The 17,653-nt window shown below is 50.9% G+C and overlaps 1 protein-coding gene across 1 annotated transcript; it reads left to right on the top strand.

Moving 5' to 3' along the window:
* Positions 1 to 14,181: 14,181 nt before the first annotated feature.
* On the top strand, positions 14,182 to 17,385 carry MIND_00229200 (CxC2 domain-containing protein; the record flags this gene model as incomplete). The annotated part of the gene is made up of 6 exons (XM_037359178.1): positions 14,182 to 14,641; positions 14,687 to 14,919; positions 14,969 to 15,160; positions 16,229 to 16,337; positions 16,387 to 16,642; positions 17,262 to 17,385. 6 exons carry the CDS (start codon positions 14,182 to 14,184, stop codon positions 17,383 to 17,385), a joined length of 1,374 nt encoding a protein of 457 aa, XP_037224273.1.
* Between the last annotated feature and the right edge of the window lie 268 nt (positions 17,386 to 17,653).

The raw sequence follows: 17,653 nt of genomic DNA, 5'->3' as shown, positions 1-17,653 counted from the left end.
CATATCGGCTTTGCGAAAGACTGGCGAAGGTGAAGAAAAGGGATTTCGCTCGCATTTTAATGTGGTATATCTAGTACTTGTTGGCTATTTGATTCTTCAGGTTTTATCTTTTTCCCTTCTTCTGCTATCTGCTAGCTAATGACATCGATATAGGGAATTGATCTTAGAGACTCAAAAGCCGTCGCTACCGGCCTTGCAAAGTATCATCAAGATCTCAAAGTTCCATTGAAGGAGAAGACGATTCAGGAGTTGGCTGAAATTAATATGGCGTTCTCTGCACCTCTATCAGTCGCCCTGGGTAGTAGCGTTCTTAACGTTATAAACGACTCAAAAAGTTTGCTATTTCCGCATTTTGCAACCGATACGGCCCTTTTTGATGTGAGTTCTTTTCAAAAACATGAAACAAAATTCTTATTATTTTAGTTACAACGATGCGATGAGTTCCGTAGTGGCCCAAACACTCTGGTGTGGAAACTAGAGCGAATTGTTGTCCAACATTTGCTTCAATCAATGCATGGCCAATTTCATCCAGCTATTCTATTGCAACGTTTATCGACGTCGAAGGAGTTTGCTCATTATAAGGACTTGTACCAAACAATTACAAATGGTCAAGTAGCCGCCGACGATTTTACATCGTGGACTCAACTTGTCTATATTGATGTAGATGAAGAATTGACTGCTGGACCTATCATCGGTTTGTTCGTTCAAGGCCTTTTGAATTTGTGCTGAAATTTTCTTAGATAAACAAGACAAGCCATACCTATATCATAGTGAGGAGGAGGAGAATCTGGAGAGCCCTCCAAAAAACGACAGAAGCATATCGATCAAGCCGAAATGAGCTCTAGATCTTCTTCTATTGTAAGTCAAGTTTATACCCAACCTGGTTGTTTATTTATTCCGTGTAGCATATGGGGAATAATCAGGTTGCATCGCCTGCTCCACACGAAAGTACAGTTATTCAACATGTTAGTTAGAATTATATCTCTATATGGCATAGAACTAATTATTGGTCAGGCAAACCAACCAGTTCCTCCAACAAACAGTTCTCCTGAAGGGCAAGATATTCATTCCGATCATTCAACCACCGTAAACGATATTCCTCGAAGATCAGCTCGCAATTCTCAGAAAGCCAAAGCTCCGATCATAACTGCTCCACCTCCGAAAAAATCTCGAAGGAAATCAACAAAGACCTCACGGGCTAAATCTGTATCAACAGAGAAGTCGACCTTTGCAGACGATCATTCCTACCAAACCTGCGGCAATATTTTTGCAGTGTATCCACATCCATCACCTCAAGTTAGCACCGCTGCAAGGTTGCATTCGTCATACGACAACGGATTGGTCAACTTCAATGACGATACACTTACAGAATGGGATACCCAACGAAAGTCTTTACGTCTTGCGAAGAGCAAACTGGCTATAAAGGAGAAGGAGTTGCGGCAGATGCGGAATCAAGGAGCGGATTGTGCAAGTCTTATACAAGAGGTTGAGCAGTGTGAAGATGAAGTTGAATCACTCGAGGCAAAGTTAGTTAATCGAGGACTAGGCGACAAGCCAGTGAGTAATTTTCTATTAGTAACTCAGGATTTAAAGCTTACTCTCTTTGAAGTGGAAACCTATTTCCACACCGGTTGAAATGAAGCTCTATGCACCGAATAGTACAGGGAAGAAAGACAATTTGGTGACATATAACTGGTTTCCCTGCACTCAAGAGGTAACAAACTATAACTTTTATAATAATCTCATATAGTTCTTAGGAAGCGGATGTCGCTCAGGAAATGGTGGCTAACACGCCCTATGACATCGATGATGATGGCATTTCCAAGCCTCTCCATCTGCTAGCATCGGCAAGAGAGCCAGAATTCAATCCTACAAGAACCAAATCTGAACTCTTTGTTATTTCATTTTCCGATTTTATCCAGAAGCCAGATGACTTCTACCAACAAATACTAGCTGACCGGTCCATTTTGATCACCGACTGTCCAACTTCATCAAATCCAAAATCATTCAAACAACTGCTAGAAGGATTGAGATCGCTGGATGCGCTTGTTGCATTTCAAGGTATGTTTCCGAGTGAATCTAGATATCGACTGATCTTGAAAGATGGATATCTAATGCAAAATGGCACTCAAGGGCTGGTTGTCGATAAACTCAGACGAATGCTGAAAGAGGAAAGCTTTCGTAACAATAATCCTCGACTGAATGCATTGGATCACCCAACACCAAACCATGATATGCCAACAATTCCTCGATATGAGTTCGTCTGTTTCCAAAAACTAGAAGCGCGCTGCTAATGAGACCCACAGAGAACTGGCGACAGCTCGATACGCAGTCATCCAGACCCAAGATACTCCAGAGCTCCCTCCTACCCTCCTACCTCGGAGTCATATGAATTGGGCTGTTTGTGGTAATGCAGGCGTGAAAACAGCTCACCATGTTGACGCTATGGGAGTAACGGTTGTTAAAGTTGAATCAGGCGTCAAGTTATGGTATCTGCAAAACTCTCGACTGCCTCTTATCAACCCAAGCAATGCAAGACCAGCTATCGACCGTGATTGCTATTCTCGGACATACTTCAATGGCTGGGATGGCAATACTTCCAATAGCGACCGTTATACAATGGAAGGTATTGTTTTATTTGACACCTCAACGCTGTAAGTCCATTTTTCTCTAATCGCAGACGGCTTACACATTGTCTAGTATCATGCGACCGCTCATTGTCCATTCAGTAATTGGCCTTGAGGATGCCTATGTTAATGGTGTTCATGAACTGCCAATCCAAACCATCGATCGCTGTATTGCAGCTGAGCTGCATCAAGTATTTTCTGGCAATCTTTCAACCAACATTGACCATTCAGAAGCCAGTTGGTTATTTGCACGCATTCTTCTTGTACAGTTGACCAGCATCTCATCTGGTCAGCTCAACCCTCATATTCTGGACATTACTGTGGATCAACAACTTCATCGTTTAATTCTGCTGATTGCGTTCAACATTATCCGACCTGCCCTAAATGTTGCCGCATATGAAATGCTTGACACATCGGACGACAATGATGATCTGCTTCCTATCCAACAGGACCGGTATACCGAGCTAACATACCTTTGGCGGCAAATTGCCAAGTTTGAAAAATATATTCAAGACTTCTTTGAGCCACAAGAGTCGGGATATAAAACGTTTACGAAGGCCAATAATGTATGTATCATTATTTAGTCTATTCTATTCTGATTGTTATGTTAGGATGTAATCGTCAATATGGCTGGCTTTTGCTTACGCTATCGACAAAATCCCCCTGAAAACATGACCACTGCAGAAACCTTTACTGCTCAACGATTACACCAACATTTAAGCGATATGCTTGGTGCCTTTGACTTTATCCGATCTGGAGGCATACTTGAACAATATAATCGAGCCAAGCCCTCTTTACTTGAACTAGCTTTGAAAACAGGATTAAAAATAAGGCTAATGACTTTCCATCGATGCGACTATGGGATGTGATTCCTTTCAAAGTTATTGGGCACTTGGATTGTTCTTCTCAGTCTGGTGAGTTCTGCTATTGTAACCAATTTCTCTGACCATATATTATAGTACATGCTCAAGTTTCAGATAATCATGAGGACAGGAATAGTAAGTCACAATATAAATAATATGCATACAGAGAGATAATTGTGCTAGATTTTGTTGATCAGCTTGCTGCCCAGTTCAATCATGCAGTTATGAATAACGCGACCATAGATCATCAACTGTTATTGTAATATTGGTTATGTAAAAAAGTCACGTTTTGAAAAAGGTCCTGGGGACACCTCAGTCTACCCTGAACCCAAACCTCTTAGGGTTATCAACCCCCCTCAAACCCTCCACCTAAGAGGCCCTAGAAAGTGGAGCTCTTCCACTGGCTGGGATTTTGCCACTGGGGGTGGAGGGCACCCCACCTGTCACGTCACAATACTATGGAGCTTACCACCCTAGCTGCCTTTTTCAGGCCTTTGGTTCTGCCTGTTTCATAGCCACTATGGTATTGCTGAGCCAGTCTAGCTAAGTGATAGACCTTGTATGATCTAGTAGCTACCTAGGGCAATGAACCTGACCATGTTCACTGCACTATAACTGCCAGTCAGAGAGCCCAATAATAGCCCTAGTATTGGCTGATAGCTCTGATATCAGCTTATTAAATGAATAGCTTCTTCAGAAAATTAAATGTAACTTGACTGGAGCCTTACTTATAAGTCAGCAGTCTCATCAGATAATTCAGAGCAATGGACCTGACCCTATTCCCTCCACTAGCCAGCAACACAGCCTAATGATAGCCCTAGTATCAGCTCATTAAATATATGGGTTATTTGAAAAAAAAAAAAAGAAACTCCTATAGAAATGACTACCAATGGACTTGACTGGCTAATAAATGGCCTTATTACATAATCCTGACCATAGGACTGTGTTGTTAAGAAGGAGGAGCATGAACAAGAAACCAGTAGCAAAAGGCAAAAAAGTGCACGTAGTAAGAATTGAACCCAAAGCTATCAAATTGATACCTAAAGCGTACATGAGCCACAACCAGACATAGCAAGATGCTTTGACAAAAGTCTTGACCCGGTCCCTATCATCATCTGCCCCGCTGCCATAACAGGAAATTGAACACCTCACATGATCATTGTTGATTAGTGGAGGGTTCCATTATGCTGGCAGGAGGGCTGGTGGACAGTTCCATCACCAGGGGTGGAGGGCTGGTGGAGGTTTCCATGGTGGAGCCAGCAGGGCTGGTGGAGGCATCCCCAGTGGCATGATGGATAGAACCATTCAGCCAAAAGAAAGGGAATGGAATCATCCAGAGGGCAATGGATAGTACCACATCAAGAAAACCAAGGCTATGGATATTGCCATTGGTATGGTTCAATCCATTGACTCCCTGTATACCCTATGGCATTCTCCACTCTGGGCAGATACCCCTGGGAGCTCTATCCACTCAGCCTTCTTCAAGCTGGTGGAACAATCCCTCTCCCTCCCAGCTGGGATTGTGGCTCCCTCCACGTCGCGTCGCGGTCACGAGACCGGTCACGTCGCGGTCATGGGAGCTCAAGAATATGTTCACTAACTCTCAACATATCTTCTCGTCATCTCATTTCATTTATCTGAAGAGTGTCTGTTAGATATTGTGTTGTTTTATCTGGCAGAGAAAGACTATAATAAGAGCAGATGCAAGGAGCCACCCACGTCGCGTCGCGGTCACGGGACCTGTCGCGTCGCGGTCATGGGGATTCAGGAATATCTTCACCTTATCCACTCTGGATGTGTCTTCTCCCTCATTCATTTGAAGAGTCTTTGTTCGATGAGTCTAACTGCTGTGTTATCATATATAGAAAAACTAAGTATCAGACGCAACGATGACTCCATCCATCTCGCGTTGCGTCGCGTCGCGGTCACGGGACCCGTCACGGGCACGGGATCCGTCGCGTCGCGGCCACGAGTACTGGGGAAGATACTCAGTTGTCTTTAAGACTAAACTATTGAAGGCAGGTGGAACACATGATCATTTGGTACTGATAGCGAATACAAAGCAGCAAGCGAATACACAGCAGCGAGCGAATACACAGAAGACATGATGATTATTCAAAACCCGGAATATCACGAAGCACACCCAATCGAATCTCCTTCTGCAAAGACGACAACGCAACCCGACAGTCCGGGAAAGTTCTCCAATCATCTATGCCCCAGCAAACTTCAGTGTGACGATCCGCCTCAGTCAGTTGCTCTCCGGGGACCTCGAAGAAGCCGAAGGACTTGAACTCGCCAGACACGATGTGCTTGCCGCCTATGTCCCGGAAGAAGCGGCACTGAACGCTCCGGCGGCCCGGCCAAGGGGTGGCTTCGACTTCTTGGGTAGATTCGGGCTGCATGGAGGAGGAAGATTCGATGGCGTTGACGACAACAACGGGGCTGGGCTTCGCGACGACAACAGCGGGGCTGGGCTTCGCCTGAGACTTGGCGACAGGAGCGGAGGTCGCAGACTTCCCCGCCACAATAGCGGTTCGGGGACGCTTTGCCTGAGGTGGTTCGTCGTCATCCTCGTCCTCGTCCATGTTGCTGACATCGGTTGGATGAGCGCGCTTCTTGTTGACAATAGCCGCTTTCTCCTGCTCCTTCACTTTCGCACGCAAAGTTACGAGCATGGTTTTGGAGTCGCTTGCTTGCAAAAGGACGGAGTTATCGTCGGGCAACGACAACGGGGACGTTGCTGGGGTCGGTCATGTCGATTTCATCTGATAAGTAGATTAGTTTCCTGAAATCGAGAACAATAAGCGCTTACCTTGCGTCCACGCCTCGATGCGAGGAATATTTGCAAACTCGTCGTCCAAAACTCCACCCGCATTGTAGGCAGCCAGCATATCGTCGACCATTTGCGCGAACGCCTTTGTTTCGGTCGTGTCCTCCCCGTCGGCAGGGGCCTGATTCTTGATGTTCTCCAACCGGAAGTTGGGACCAGGGAAACACCCAGCCCGTTTAAGGGCTTTAGGCCAGAAAACCCATCGCAAATGGAGGAGGGTCGCTATTTCAGCCCAACTCTGCCATCCCATTTGACTTAAGAGTTCGGCGGCTTCGGTGCTGGTGATATCGAGAAGTTCCATTAGAACTAGACCTATTAAAGCGTTAGAAAAGAAAAGAGGTGGGGATTAAGCGAGACACGCACGAGCGCAATTTAGAGCCAGTGCGACAAACAGCTTTCGACGAAAATCGCGAGCCTTCTGCCCGGGCTTCATGGTTGGGAGGATCACTGGGTTAGTGCGCGTCTTTTCTCCGCTAACTTCGAGGTTGACTTCGCGACGAGTAGCACTGGTAAGGAATCAATAAAATCCAGAGCAGTGGAAAACGACAAACGCGAAGAGATCCATCAGCGCGCGACCGTATGCTTTTCCAATTCTTGCGGATGTCGCTGCTTCATTTCATCGTAGAGGGGACTTCCGCCGAACATCAGCCCGCGATTGTTGACTGAAGCCAGGTCGACGCATAGGCCGAGGACCTCCCAGCCCCGTCGCAAGCTGAGTTGTTGACTCTGTACCAGCGTCAATAAAGGGCGGGACAGCGGAGACGGAAGCATTACCTGGCTAATTAGAGGTTTGAGGTCGTGTTTCATCATAGTCATGGCGCCGCGTGTTTTCTTGATCTCGGTGGCGCTGCTGAGATTTGAGTCCAAAAAGAACTCCACATATTCTTTCATTGCCTCTGCGCGGGCTTGTTTGTCGTTTCGTTGGTCCTCGGGAAGCTTGTCGAAGATCGCATAGTATGCAGCGCGTACACGAGCGCGATATTGAGCATTTGATTCTGAAAGGAGAATGAGACAGAGCAAAGAGATACTGGCAATAGCGACAAACCTCCGTCGTTTTTGGGCATTTTAACCCTTGCCCAGGCCTGAAATGCGGCCCAGGGGTTAATCCCGCGAGCCCAGTGGTTGTCCACGCCGCCCGCCCTTGCCACAGTCGCCACGCTCTTGTTGTTTTCGCGCGCGATATCTTCTAGGTCCGCGTACATCTGGGCAACCGCCGTCTGAGCGATCTTAGTCGCAGCGGCAGAGAGTGGGCCTGGGACAATGGTCCACGTTTCGCCGTCTCCTTCCTCTTCAGGAGACTCGTCTCCAGAGGCGATGATATCATCGAGGGCGCGGGATGGCATAGCCTTAGCCTTGCCCTTAGCCTTGCTCTTCGCCTTGGGCTTGGGAGGGGAGTCGCGCGGGCGAAGGACTAGCACGGGCGTCGTTGTAATACTCGCGTAGGTCGTCCTGCTCGATTTCTTCGTCGGTCTGAGCGATGCGAGGCTTCCCAAGTACTTTCGCCACACGATTTGCTTGGACGAGCTTGAGATACTCCTCCGCCCGCACTTTAATGAAGTCGGGATCGCGGTCCGAATCGTCGCCGTTGTCATAATTGTCATGCAAGCGATACCGAGTAAGAGGAGACTCGGGAGACTGAGGAGGTGTCGTGCCGGCGCGATCTAAGAGCGAACGTGGCTTGGGAGAGACCATGGCTTGGCGATTTTGGGTGCCACTCGGGCCAGCAATGGGAGGAGAACTCGGGAGGGAACGTGGCTTGGGAGACACCGTAGCTTGGCGATTTTGGGTGCCACTCGGGCCAGCAATGGGAGGAGAACTCGGGCCAGCAGTGGGGGCAGAAGTTGGACGCAAACGAGGAGATGTCGGAACGAACCGAAAGCCTGAATCCGTTGACCAAAACGGCTTGGTGGGTCGACGCGGTATGACCACTTCTGGGATAAGCTGAGGGGGAGGTGGTGGCTTGGTAGATCGATGCGGTAAGAGCACATCTCGGAAAAGCTGAGGCGGAGGTGGAGGTGGAACCGCCCAGTCAGTGGGGATTGTTAGAGACTCTGAACGTTTGGTGGTAACGGCGGGTTTGCTGACAATGGCTGGTGGTGGGGGAGTGCGGTCATCGCCGCGAAAAGTACCTCACTCCTGGGCGAGGGGTTGGAGACTTTGCGTTCACGGCGTCCGTTTCATCTTCGATGGTCGTCACTGGCGGCACGTCCTCAGCATCCTGCTCTTCCTCGAGGATCAACGCGTCTTCATCGCGGATTGTCTCTCCAAGCGGTTCGAGATCAAAGTCTAGGTTTTGCTCGTCTGCATCCTCAACGTTGCCAGTTTGGGCAATCGAGGGGTCTGCAGCGGCATCTTCAGCGGGGTCTACGGCGGGGTCGTCGTCTGCGAAGCGCGGATCGTCAGGATCGTCGGGGTCAATGACGGCTAAGTGGCGCTGAGGGCGCTTTGCACGATTCTATGAAGATCGTCAGTGGTGTTGGCGGTCTGGAGCTGCAGTCGACGCACCTTCTTCTCCCGTTTTGTCTTCGGGCGGAGGGGCTACCTCGATGTCCGAGGCCGTGGCAACATCCTCGACAACGTTCTATACATAGGTCAGCAGGTGATTGCCAATGCTTGGGACCCACACACCTTTTTGGCTCGGCGAGCGGCCTTTTTCTTAGATGGTGGGGGCGGAGGCGTTGGCGACGGCGGGCCTCTGAGGCGGGTACGAGCCATGGTGAAGGGGGAAAATGCCACCACCGAGCTAGCGCAGCGAACTTATACTCGATCTGCGCGTCGACAATGCGCAGTCAATGCACAAAACTTCCACAATACAAAGCTTGTCGAATAACATTCGTATATTCCAGAAGGTTCGCTATCAACCACATGTACAGGATCTCGTGGAGGTCTCTAGCTAGCGTTAGTACTTTGAACAAGAAAAGGAATAAGTCTAAGCACTTACCGTTCCTTCCCTTCACGCTACGCGCTCGCGCAACGCGTCCCTCTCTCAACGCGTCCCTCTGTCTATCTCGGCGTGGCCATGGGCGGAATGTACAGCGGCCGCGCCTTGCAATGTGGGCGGGGGGGGGGGGGCGGAGGCGGCGGGCGGGATACGGGGACGACGTGGCGGGGAAGGTGGGAAAGCGAAAGAAGGAGATGAAAAAAGTTCCCACGCTCGGCCAGCGGGGTCAGTCGGAGCGCTCGGAGATAAGTCCAAATTTGGACGCGGGCCCAGCCGGGTCCATTCGGGTCCATGCGGGTCCATACGGGTCCATGCGGGTCCACTCGGGTTCCAGACCCGTGCGGGTCCAGCCGGGTCCTGTTCGGGTCCACTCGGCTATCCAAATTTGGACTTATCTCCGAGCGCTCCGACTGACCCCGCTGGCCGAGCGTGGGAACTTTTTTCATCTCCTTCTTTTGCTTCCCCACAATCTCCCGCCACGCCCGTTCCCTTCCCACTCGTCCGCGACCTCTGGTAAGTCCCTCCCCTGCCCGCTGGTCCTCCCTGCTCACCTCGCGTAACCATAGGGCGCGTGTACGTCCTCGCTGGCAAGCCACGTCATCGTTACTTCGACGACGCCCGACGAAGACACGGTGAGCTAAGTTTTCGCTGCCCCGACGAGGTCTCATCGCCGCATGCGAGCAGCATCTCAAGCTCTCTGTCTCTCTTTCGACACGCGTTGGTATTTCTCGGCAGCGGCGTCAATACCGACCGCGCCCCCTTCGCGTCGGCCGCTAGGTGCGCGACTTCATCTTCATAATTCTTGCACTAACTTCGTTTCAGTCCACAAAACTGGGCTATTTGGACTGCTGCTGGAGCGTGTTGTGGACCGTATCACACATAGCTACTGCCTTACCCTGATTTGCAATGGAGCCACTTTTCCTGCCTGACCCTGACGATGCGATGTTAAGTCCACCACCGTCTCCCAAACCGCGGGTGCCTGTTAGTAAATACCTTGATCTCGAAGCTGGCGACTCTGGTATTGCTGAAGGCGAAGGCGAAGAATCTGAGGAAGAAGGCTGGATCGACGACCGCTTTATCGATGAGGCGGACATGTCAGCGATGCGCCAGCCGCGCAGCGTCAACTTTTCGGACTCGACAACAACCTCGACATTGGGGCTTTTATCCACGAACTTATGGCCAGAGCGCCATCTTATGCCCAACAACTTCGACGAGAACGCGACGAGGACGGAGACTCCGTTATGGACTCTGCTTCCTCTTCATCGTCGTCTACATCGACATCCCCAGAAGACAAGAACGCCAAACATCGCGTTGAACGACCACACCCAATCCCCTCACCGTCTGACCCCCCCATGTTCGCTATTCGAGTGCGACCGGGAGACGAGTGGGCGCTCGTCGTGTACACGATGTTCCAACCTGGAATTATCAGCGTGGGCACCTGGAGTATTGGCAGTGGCATTGTCTTCGCGGAGACATGCGACTTTGCTCGACCAGGACAGCCAGGCTATAAAAATGCGCTGGAGGTGCTTTCAGACGCGCTCCGTTCTTGGCCGAAACGTCGCAAGTACAAAAGAACGACTTTGTTGGTACCCCCGAGCAGTTGCACCAGCAGAGCAACATCTTCTGCTTCGTCTACCCAGCGATCCATCCTACTACGACCCGTTCGCCATTGGTCGCCGCTGGATCCGAATAACTCATAACAGTCTTTACAAAGGCGATCTCGCCTTCCTCGAGGAGCAGTCAGAAGCGGGCTTGGACGAGTCCGAGCTTTCGGCGCTCGTTATACCACGAATCGCCTTTACATTCGAAGATCACCAGCGGACGCGCCCATTGCGCCGCTTGTTCAACGAGGAAATGTTTGAGCGACACCTTCCTCAACAGTTACTCTTGCGTCAAAACCTCGTTTGCATCTGGAGGGGCCGTATGTTTGGATGACCTGGAACCGTGGCTTTCCCTGGTCTAGAGAGAATCCAGCTCAAAAGATGGCATTACCGGGTAGCTAACCCCGCGTATACTCGAGACGCCCGACCAACAGAAGAAGAAGTCGACTTCTTTCGATTGTCTGCAGCTCCAGAGCTCGACGTTCCTTTCATAGGATCCACCTGCGCGTTGCAGGAAGGGGACCTTGTTGTTGCTATTCGACCACGGCCTCACGTCGCTGGAACCCTGATTCGCATTACTAGTGAGATTATCGACAATCGAAAGCGAATGCTGGGTATTATTTCCAAAGAATACGATGGCACGACTTTTCTCTCTCCAGAGTCTCCCCTTCTCGCAACGGCACTTGTTTATCCCCTCTCCGAACTGCGACTTCATTTACTCGCCCACCAAAGACGGGTACACTTTGGAGACCGAGTCAAGATTGTCGGAGGTCCAAGTTATCGAGGGCGAACAGGACGGATAACCGAAGTCAATGAAGACAGTGTCACCATCGTCGTCCTCGTCGAAGAGAAGCCCGCGCCTGAGATAGTAAAACCAGATGCGACGGAACTGGCCACTGAACCGGTAGTGCAAGATGCCCCGTTAAACTCGACAGCCATTCAAGAGAAAAAGTTGCCCCCGCCAGTGTTGGAGAACTTAAGTCGAGCTGCCCCTCCGTTTTGTTGCCCACGACTTTCAATGTGGCGATTTGGTTCGTGTTATTCGGGGCCCGTATAAAGGGCGAGTGGGCCTGGTGGTCGAGGTCCACATCGGTGGCTGGATAACATTCCATGGGGTTAGTTGTTCGTCTGCGACTTTTACTTTTAATTAACCTAGACCAGGGCCAAGTCCAAGGCCGCTCTTTCGAGATATCGAATCCATTGACGTGGAAAGCGGAGCCACCATTGTACCCCGCCCCAGATCCCGACTCCATCGACGAGTTGCTTCTTGAGTGGAACGAGGCATTGGCGCTCGACCAACCGAATCGCGTGCGACAGGACAATCTTCGCGTGTCGGGCATCCGTATTCCTACTCACTCGATCGAGTTCGAAGACTGGCGAGACTCCCCAGTCGAGCTTTCAACAGAGCCGCCTGAGTACTGGCAGCGAGTGGAAAGTCAAAAGCGATTTCGGCGTCAATCTCTGCGGGACAACGAGAATTGGCTGAGAGACTCGCGGATCATGGTCTCTGGCCCCCACCATCTCAAGGGGCGATATGGCACTGTGCTGGACTACATGTGGAAAACAACGCGACCTGACCCTAATTTGTACGGGCCAGACTACTCCCAGCTGACGCTACTGCTTGTTCTGGAAGCTGGTCAACAGGAAGTCCTGCTGCCCTACAACTACGTCGTAGAGGAAGAGACGTGGCAACTGCTACATGTCGCCAAGATTCTCGGGGACGCCTGTGAGTTGATTAATCTCCGCGTCCGGCCCATTCCACCATCCGCGCCCACCCCCACGAATGACCCCCGATGTCGAGCTTGTCGATGTGCCAAGAATGCCCACCCCGCCCCCGCCGCCTGACCCGTTCCTCCAGATGTATGGCGCCCCGCCTCTCATCGATGAACTGAACGGAACATGGTTGCTGCTGCCACAACTCGTTGAAAAACGAGTAGACGTTCAGGTCGTAGATGAAGCAGGGCTTCAATATGTTGCCCGACGTTTCTCCCGCCTCAATAGTCTGATGCGAAACCCACAATACGCGGCCGCCAATAGCGTGGGGCATCTCTATCCTCTCGCTAGGCCCTTAACACAAGAATCGATTGAACGAAATCTCATCGCATTTATCAAGGAGCCTACAAACAAGAAGATAGCTATGCCCGCGCCCGCTCTCGTCCCGTGTCGAACGACCGAATCAGGCGCATCTATTAGCGCAAGCCCGGGACGGGTCATTATTATCGGCCCGGATATTTCGGGATCCACGCAACGTCTCGGCCAGTATGCGCTCGTCTTACCGAGGGAAACCTTACATTGGGAGCGGGTGGTTAAGGTACAGTTTCCTGCAGAGCCGACTGGCCCATTTGGTGCCGTGAATCGGCCACACGAACTGTTTCATCTTGTGTGTTTGTGCCGAGCTGAGAATGAAGACATTGGCGATATCTTAGCGACTGACTTTAACTAGAATGATATAACCGATACATTAGAACGTATAAACAAAACACTTGTACATACGACTACAAAATGTACATTATATTCTACTAAATCTGCAGATAACCCAAATCAGCTTCGATTCGTTGGCAAAGGGCGTCATGGCGTTGGGCAAGGAACGCTACTCGAAACTTCGTCGGGGAAGCATGGAACCAAAGGAGCAAGGCATCCAAGTGCTCGTCCGAATGTGGATTCTCGTTGGAGGCGGAGTCGAGGCGGGTCTGTGCTTCGGTTTGCGCGGCTTGGACAGCGTCGAAGTCTTGGGCGAGCTCGAATGCGTAGTAAGACGCTTCATAATTGGGTTTAGGAAGAACTGGTAAGCAATTGGTTAGGAATATTGAAACAACGATAATGATAATAACACACTGCTTGTGATAGTGTTATCGTTGTCGCAAACATATCGCAGCTCGCCGTTACGACTGGCATTAATTACTGTGGAGAAGGTAAGCGCAGAACAACAAGGAAACGCAGAGGACTGACACCAGGCAGCGGCAGTCGGGCCGAGGCCGAGATGCCCAATAGCTGCCATCACTTGGGCGTCGGAAGCCTCCGTAGCGACGTGTCGACGCGGCTGGTAAGCGGGGATGAAATAGTGGCGAATATCATGGCGAGGGAACGCGTGCGACATGGTGAGGAGTTGATCGATGGGTAAGTTTGCGACTGGCTAGGCTAGCCCTGCTGCACTTATATACCCTGACCACAGTAGGAGGACAATGCGGTGGGCGCATTGATGCGGTGGGCGCATTGATGTGGTTGATTGCCACGGCTAGCCCTCAAGGCCGATGTTGATCACACGTGATGGCCAGCTCGGACCGAATGCCACCGAACGGTCGCAACACCTCCTCTCATCATGCGATTACCCTTTAGCCACGTTCAAAAGCTTCAACGAGGAGAAGAACTCGGAGGTGGCGGGCACGAGCAGCTCTCGCCACTTCGCCATCGCAACAACCAGTCCCCTAAGAAATCTGGCATCCTGGCCATCGGCAGCCGCGACCGGACTGCGGTGTTGCACCGTGCTCACAAACCTCTACGCTCGCCGACCAAGACTACACGACCAGCAACACCTGAAGCCCTGCCACAGCCAGATTTTCTAACCTATGAACCCGAACCCGATATACCTGGAGTCGGGTCTCAAAAACGTGCTGCTCAATTCTATAATTGGTCACAAATGATGCCCGAGTTGGTGCAAGATTTGCTGGAGATTCAACACAAGACTGAATCCCTACGCTATATTGAACGGCTTTCTGCTCCCGTTCGTCACTGCCCCTGCAATAAGAGAGTGTTGAAGGTGACTCTGATACAATTTAACGGTGAGACTTTGCGACATTCCTTACCCATTGTTAATTCCAATGTAGACATCAGCGAAACCACGCTCCAGCTCTGCACCTGCAGCAACGCGGCTGCCCCGAGGCAACTACTTCGAGCCGGATTCTTTGCTTGCAGTCCGTGTAATCCAACACTCGCCGTCGACATCACTCTGCTTGACTTTGTGCGAAACCTGTTTCTGCACATTTCTCCCAACAACACAGCCTTTTGCCGTGCGCTTGAAGAGACACTGGCTGAACGAGGGCTAAGGCTCTTTAGCGGTGTATGTTTCCTTCTTGGTTGGCTATTTGAGCACGCTAATACTGGCACAGGAACTTCGCCTTCGATTCAACAACGCCCTACAATGGTATACTCAGGTCGTAGTAATGGCGCGGAAACACGTCGACAATGCTCTCGTCGCTGCTCGTACACTCGCCCGAGATGCACACGATGCAGACACGGAGGCGCTGGTCCAAACAAGTGACGAGCGAGAGGAAATGGCCCCAGAGATGCCCCACCCACAAGTATCATTCTCGTCTTGTGGCCAAAAGCGTAGTCGGCATGAACTTGATCGCGACGCAGAAGACTCTGAGGACGAAGCTCGAAAGCCACCATCCAATCCATTCCCCGACCCTCCTCCACGCTCCAGACCTAGCGACTACCTAATCAGTAAATGTCCAGCATGTTTCGGCTGGACTTAAACGCGATGCCACTCAAGTGTATGATGTGGCTGTCTGCATCGACGGAAACTTCACCCAGAAACGGCGCAAACAAGCCCGCGGAAGCGGTCCCGATCCCCCGAGAAGGCATCCAGATAGTGTCTTTATTGACAGGGCAACAGCTAATGCAATGGAAGCGTATGTCGAAGGAGTGCGAGCGCCGTCTGGCCGAAGCCAAAGGAAACGGGCTAAACCAATGGACGATCATATGGAGGATGAAGAAGATGGTTACGAAGGCAACTTAAAGGTGCCGCGGTCAGCACTCAACGCCTGCGAAAAGTCATTCAAAGCTGCTGATGAGTCGCGCGAGAAGGCGAGCACTCGTTTCTTCACTGAAACGGGTCTTATGGCTCTCGTCTGCCGCCACGATGTCCCTTTATTTCTCGTCAATATGCATAGCGCTGGGGAGAAGCAGTACTACGTTTTCCTCCTCATCGAACAGCTAATGCAACATCTGCCGCTGAGCATCAAACTGGGATTGCTCTACGATATCTCCTGCCTAACCGAGCGGTCTTGCGAGAAATGGGGCTTCCTGGATCGCTACAAGGACCGAATTGCCTGGGCCGTCTCGGTTTTCCACGCGTTTGCCCACATCTGGGCATGTCAGCTCATATACCATCCCCAAAAGTGTGTGGGGTTTGGGGAGGAAAACGGAGAATGTGCTGAGCGACTCTGGAATTCGATCTGCCACCTAATCGCTCATCTCCGCGTTTGTGGGGTAAGTCTGTCTTGTTTGTTGGGTCGATTACATCAACTAACTGTTTACAGGAAAATCAACGTGTCTTCGTGCTGGATCTCCAACTTGCACATAATACCCAGAGAACATTGCAATCTCTGGGCTCCTGGCTTCAACGCCGAACCCTTCATTGCGAGGCAAGCGTTCGCGAGGCGGAGAAGGTGCTGGAGGCCTGCCCACTATCGGAGGCAGAGCTTCTGGCCAAATGGCAGGAACAGGTGGCATTTCAAACCCAGCCCATTTCACGTTTGTCTTCCGAGCTCATGAAGCTTCAATCGTACTCACTGATCCCCAGGTCGGTCCAAAAACCAAGGGCAGCAAACAATCAATGCTGTCTTTGCCGCAGAACGCAGTATCGAAACGCTGAGCAGCAAGATTAGAAAGCTGGAGCTCTCTCTGGCCGAATTGACAGGGGACCAAGCTCTAGCACAGCAGGAGCGTCTTGCCGAGCTCGAGAGCGCCCTCCGCAAGGTCAAGAAGAACAAGCGGAAGAACGAGAACAAGCTAGGGACTGGCGACACGGCAACACTGAAGCTGCTTCGCTACAAGGAGTACTTCTCCGAGGTCGTGAATGCCTCTACTGGGCACGAGCGGATTCTCCAGAAGTTTCGCGCTCGCAAGATGGAGTTCGACCCCATTGAGCGTTCAGTGCGACGCTCCAGCAGCGGTACGAGGTTTCTTCCTGGATGATCTTCAAAAGTTGACAATAATTAGAGAAAAAGAAGAACGAGCATGCTGCTGCTGCGATTAAGAAACGCGAGCCTGGTTTGAAAAAACTAGTGAAAACTTACAACACTTCGGTCAAGAAGATAGAAAGACTCATCAAAAGTGGCAAAGCACCGCCCAAAGCCCTTGCTCCACTTGAGTTAGACGAATCGGACGTGTTCTCCCTCGACGCCAGCGATGCATTGTGGCTGGAGGTTGGACTTGGTGGCTTACCAGAGGACGGCGAACTTCCTGAGGCGTTAATTAACGCTGAGCTGAGGGGGTGGATTCGCGCGCTCCATCGCAAGCAACGGGCGATAGAAGAGTCAGAGCGGTTGAGACGCGAGCATGGACACCTGAGGGTGTGGTTTTCTACAGAGTGGGCAGCTCTTGGAGAAGCTTTGGCTGATTGTAACGAAGGTATGTTACTTAACTTTGTTTTTATCAAGTCCTCATTATCCTTAGAGCCCTTGGGTTATCAGCTTCTCTGTCGGCGCGAATTCCTCCTCGATCTATTATTGAAGTGGAAGCGCTCACTCGACTCGTTGGTCGTGCCACCTGGTGTCCCAGACTGGGGTCCATCAAGTGATGCGATCTTGAGAGCGCGATTAGCAAGGCTCCCTCCAGCAGAAACCGAGGAGGGAGGTTCAGATTCAGAGAGTGAAGGAGTCTTGGAGGAAGATGCGGAAGATGATCCAGCACTCATTCCAGTTCTGAGCCTGTTGGATCGGGGAGTTGTAGAAGAAGATGGGGAAGCTGGAGAAGAAGATGACAATGACTTTTTTATTACCTGAATGTATTCCCATAAGCTATGCTAAAAGCGTGTTCGTTCAGAGTGACTGAGGTCCCATGACCGC

Source organism: Mycena indigotica (genome assembly GCF_014461135.1).
Source record: "Mycena indigotica strain 171206Taipei chromosome Unknown Mind.scaff0002, whole genome shotgun sequence".
Lineage (NCBI taxonomy): Eukaryota > Fungi > Basidiomycota > Agaricomycetes > Agaricales > Mycenaceae > Mycena > Mycena indigotica.
This window is presented reverse-complemented; position numbering and strand designations above follow the sequence as displayed.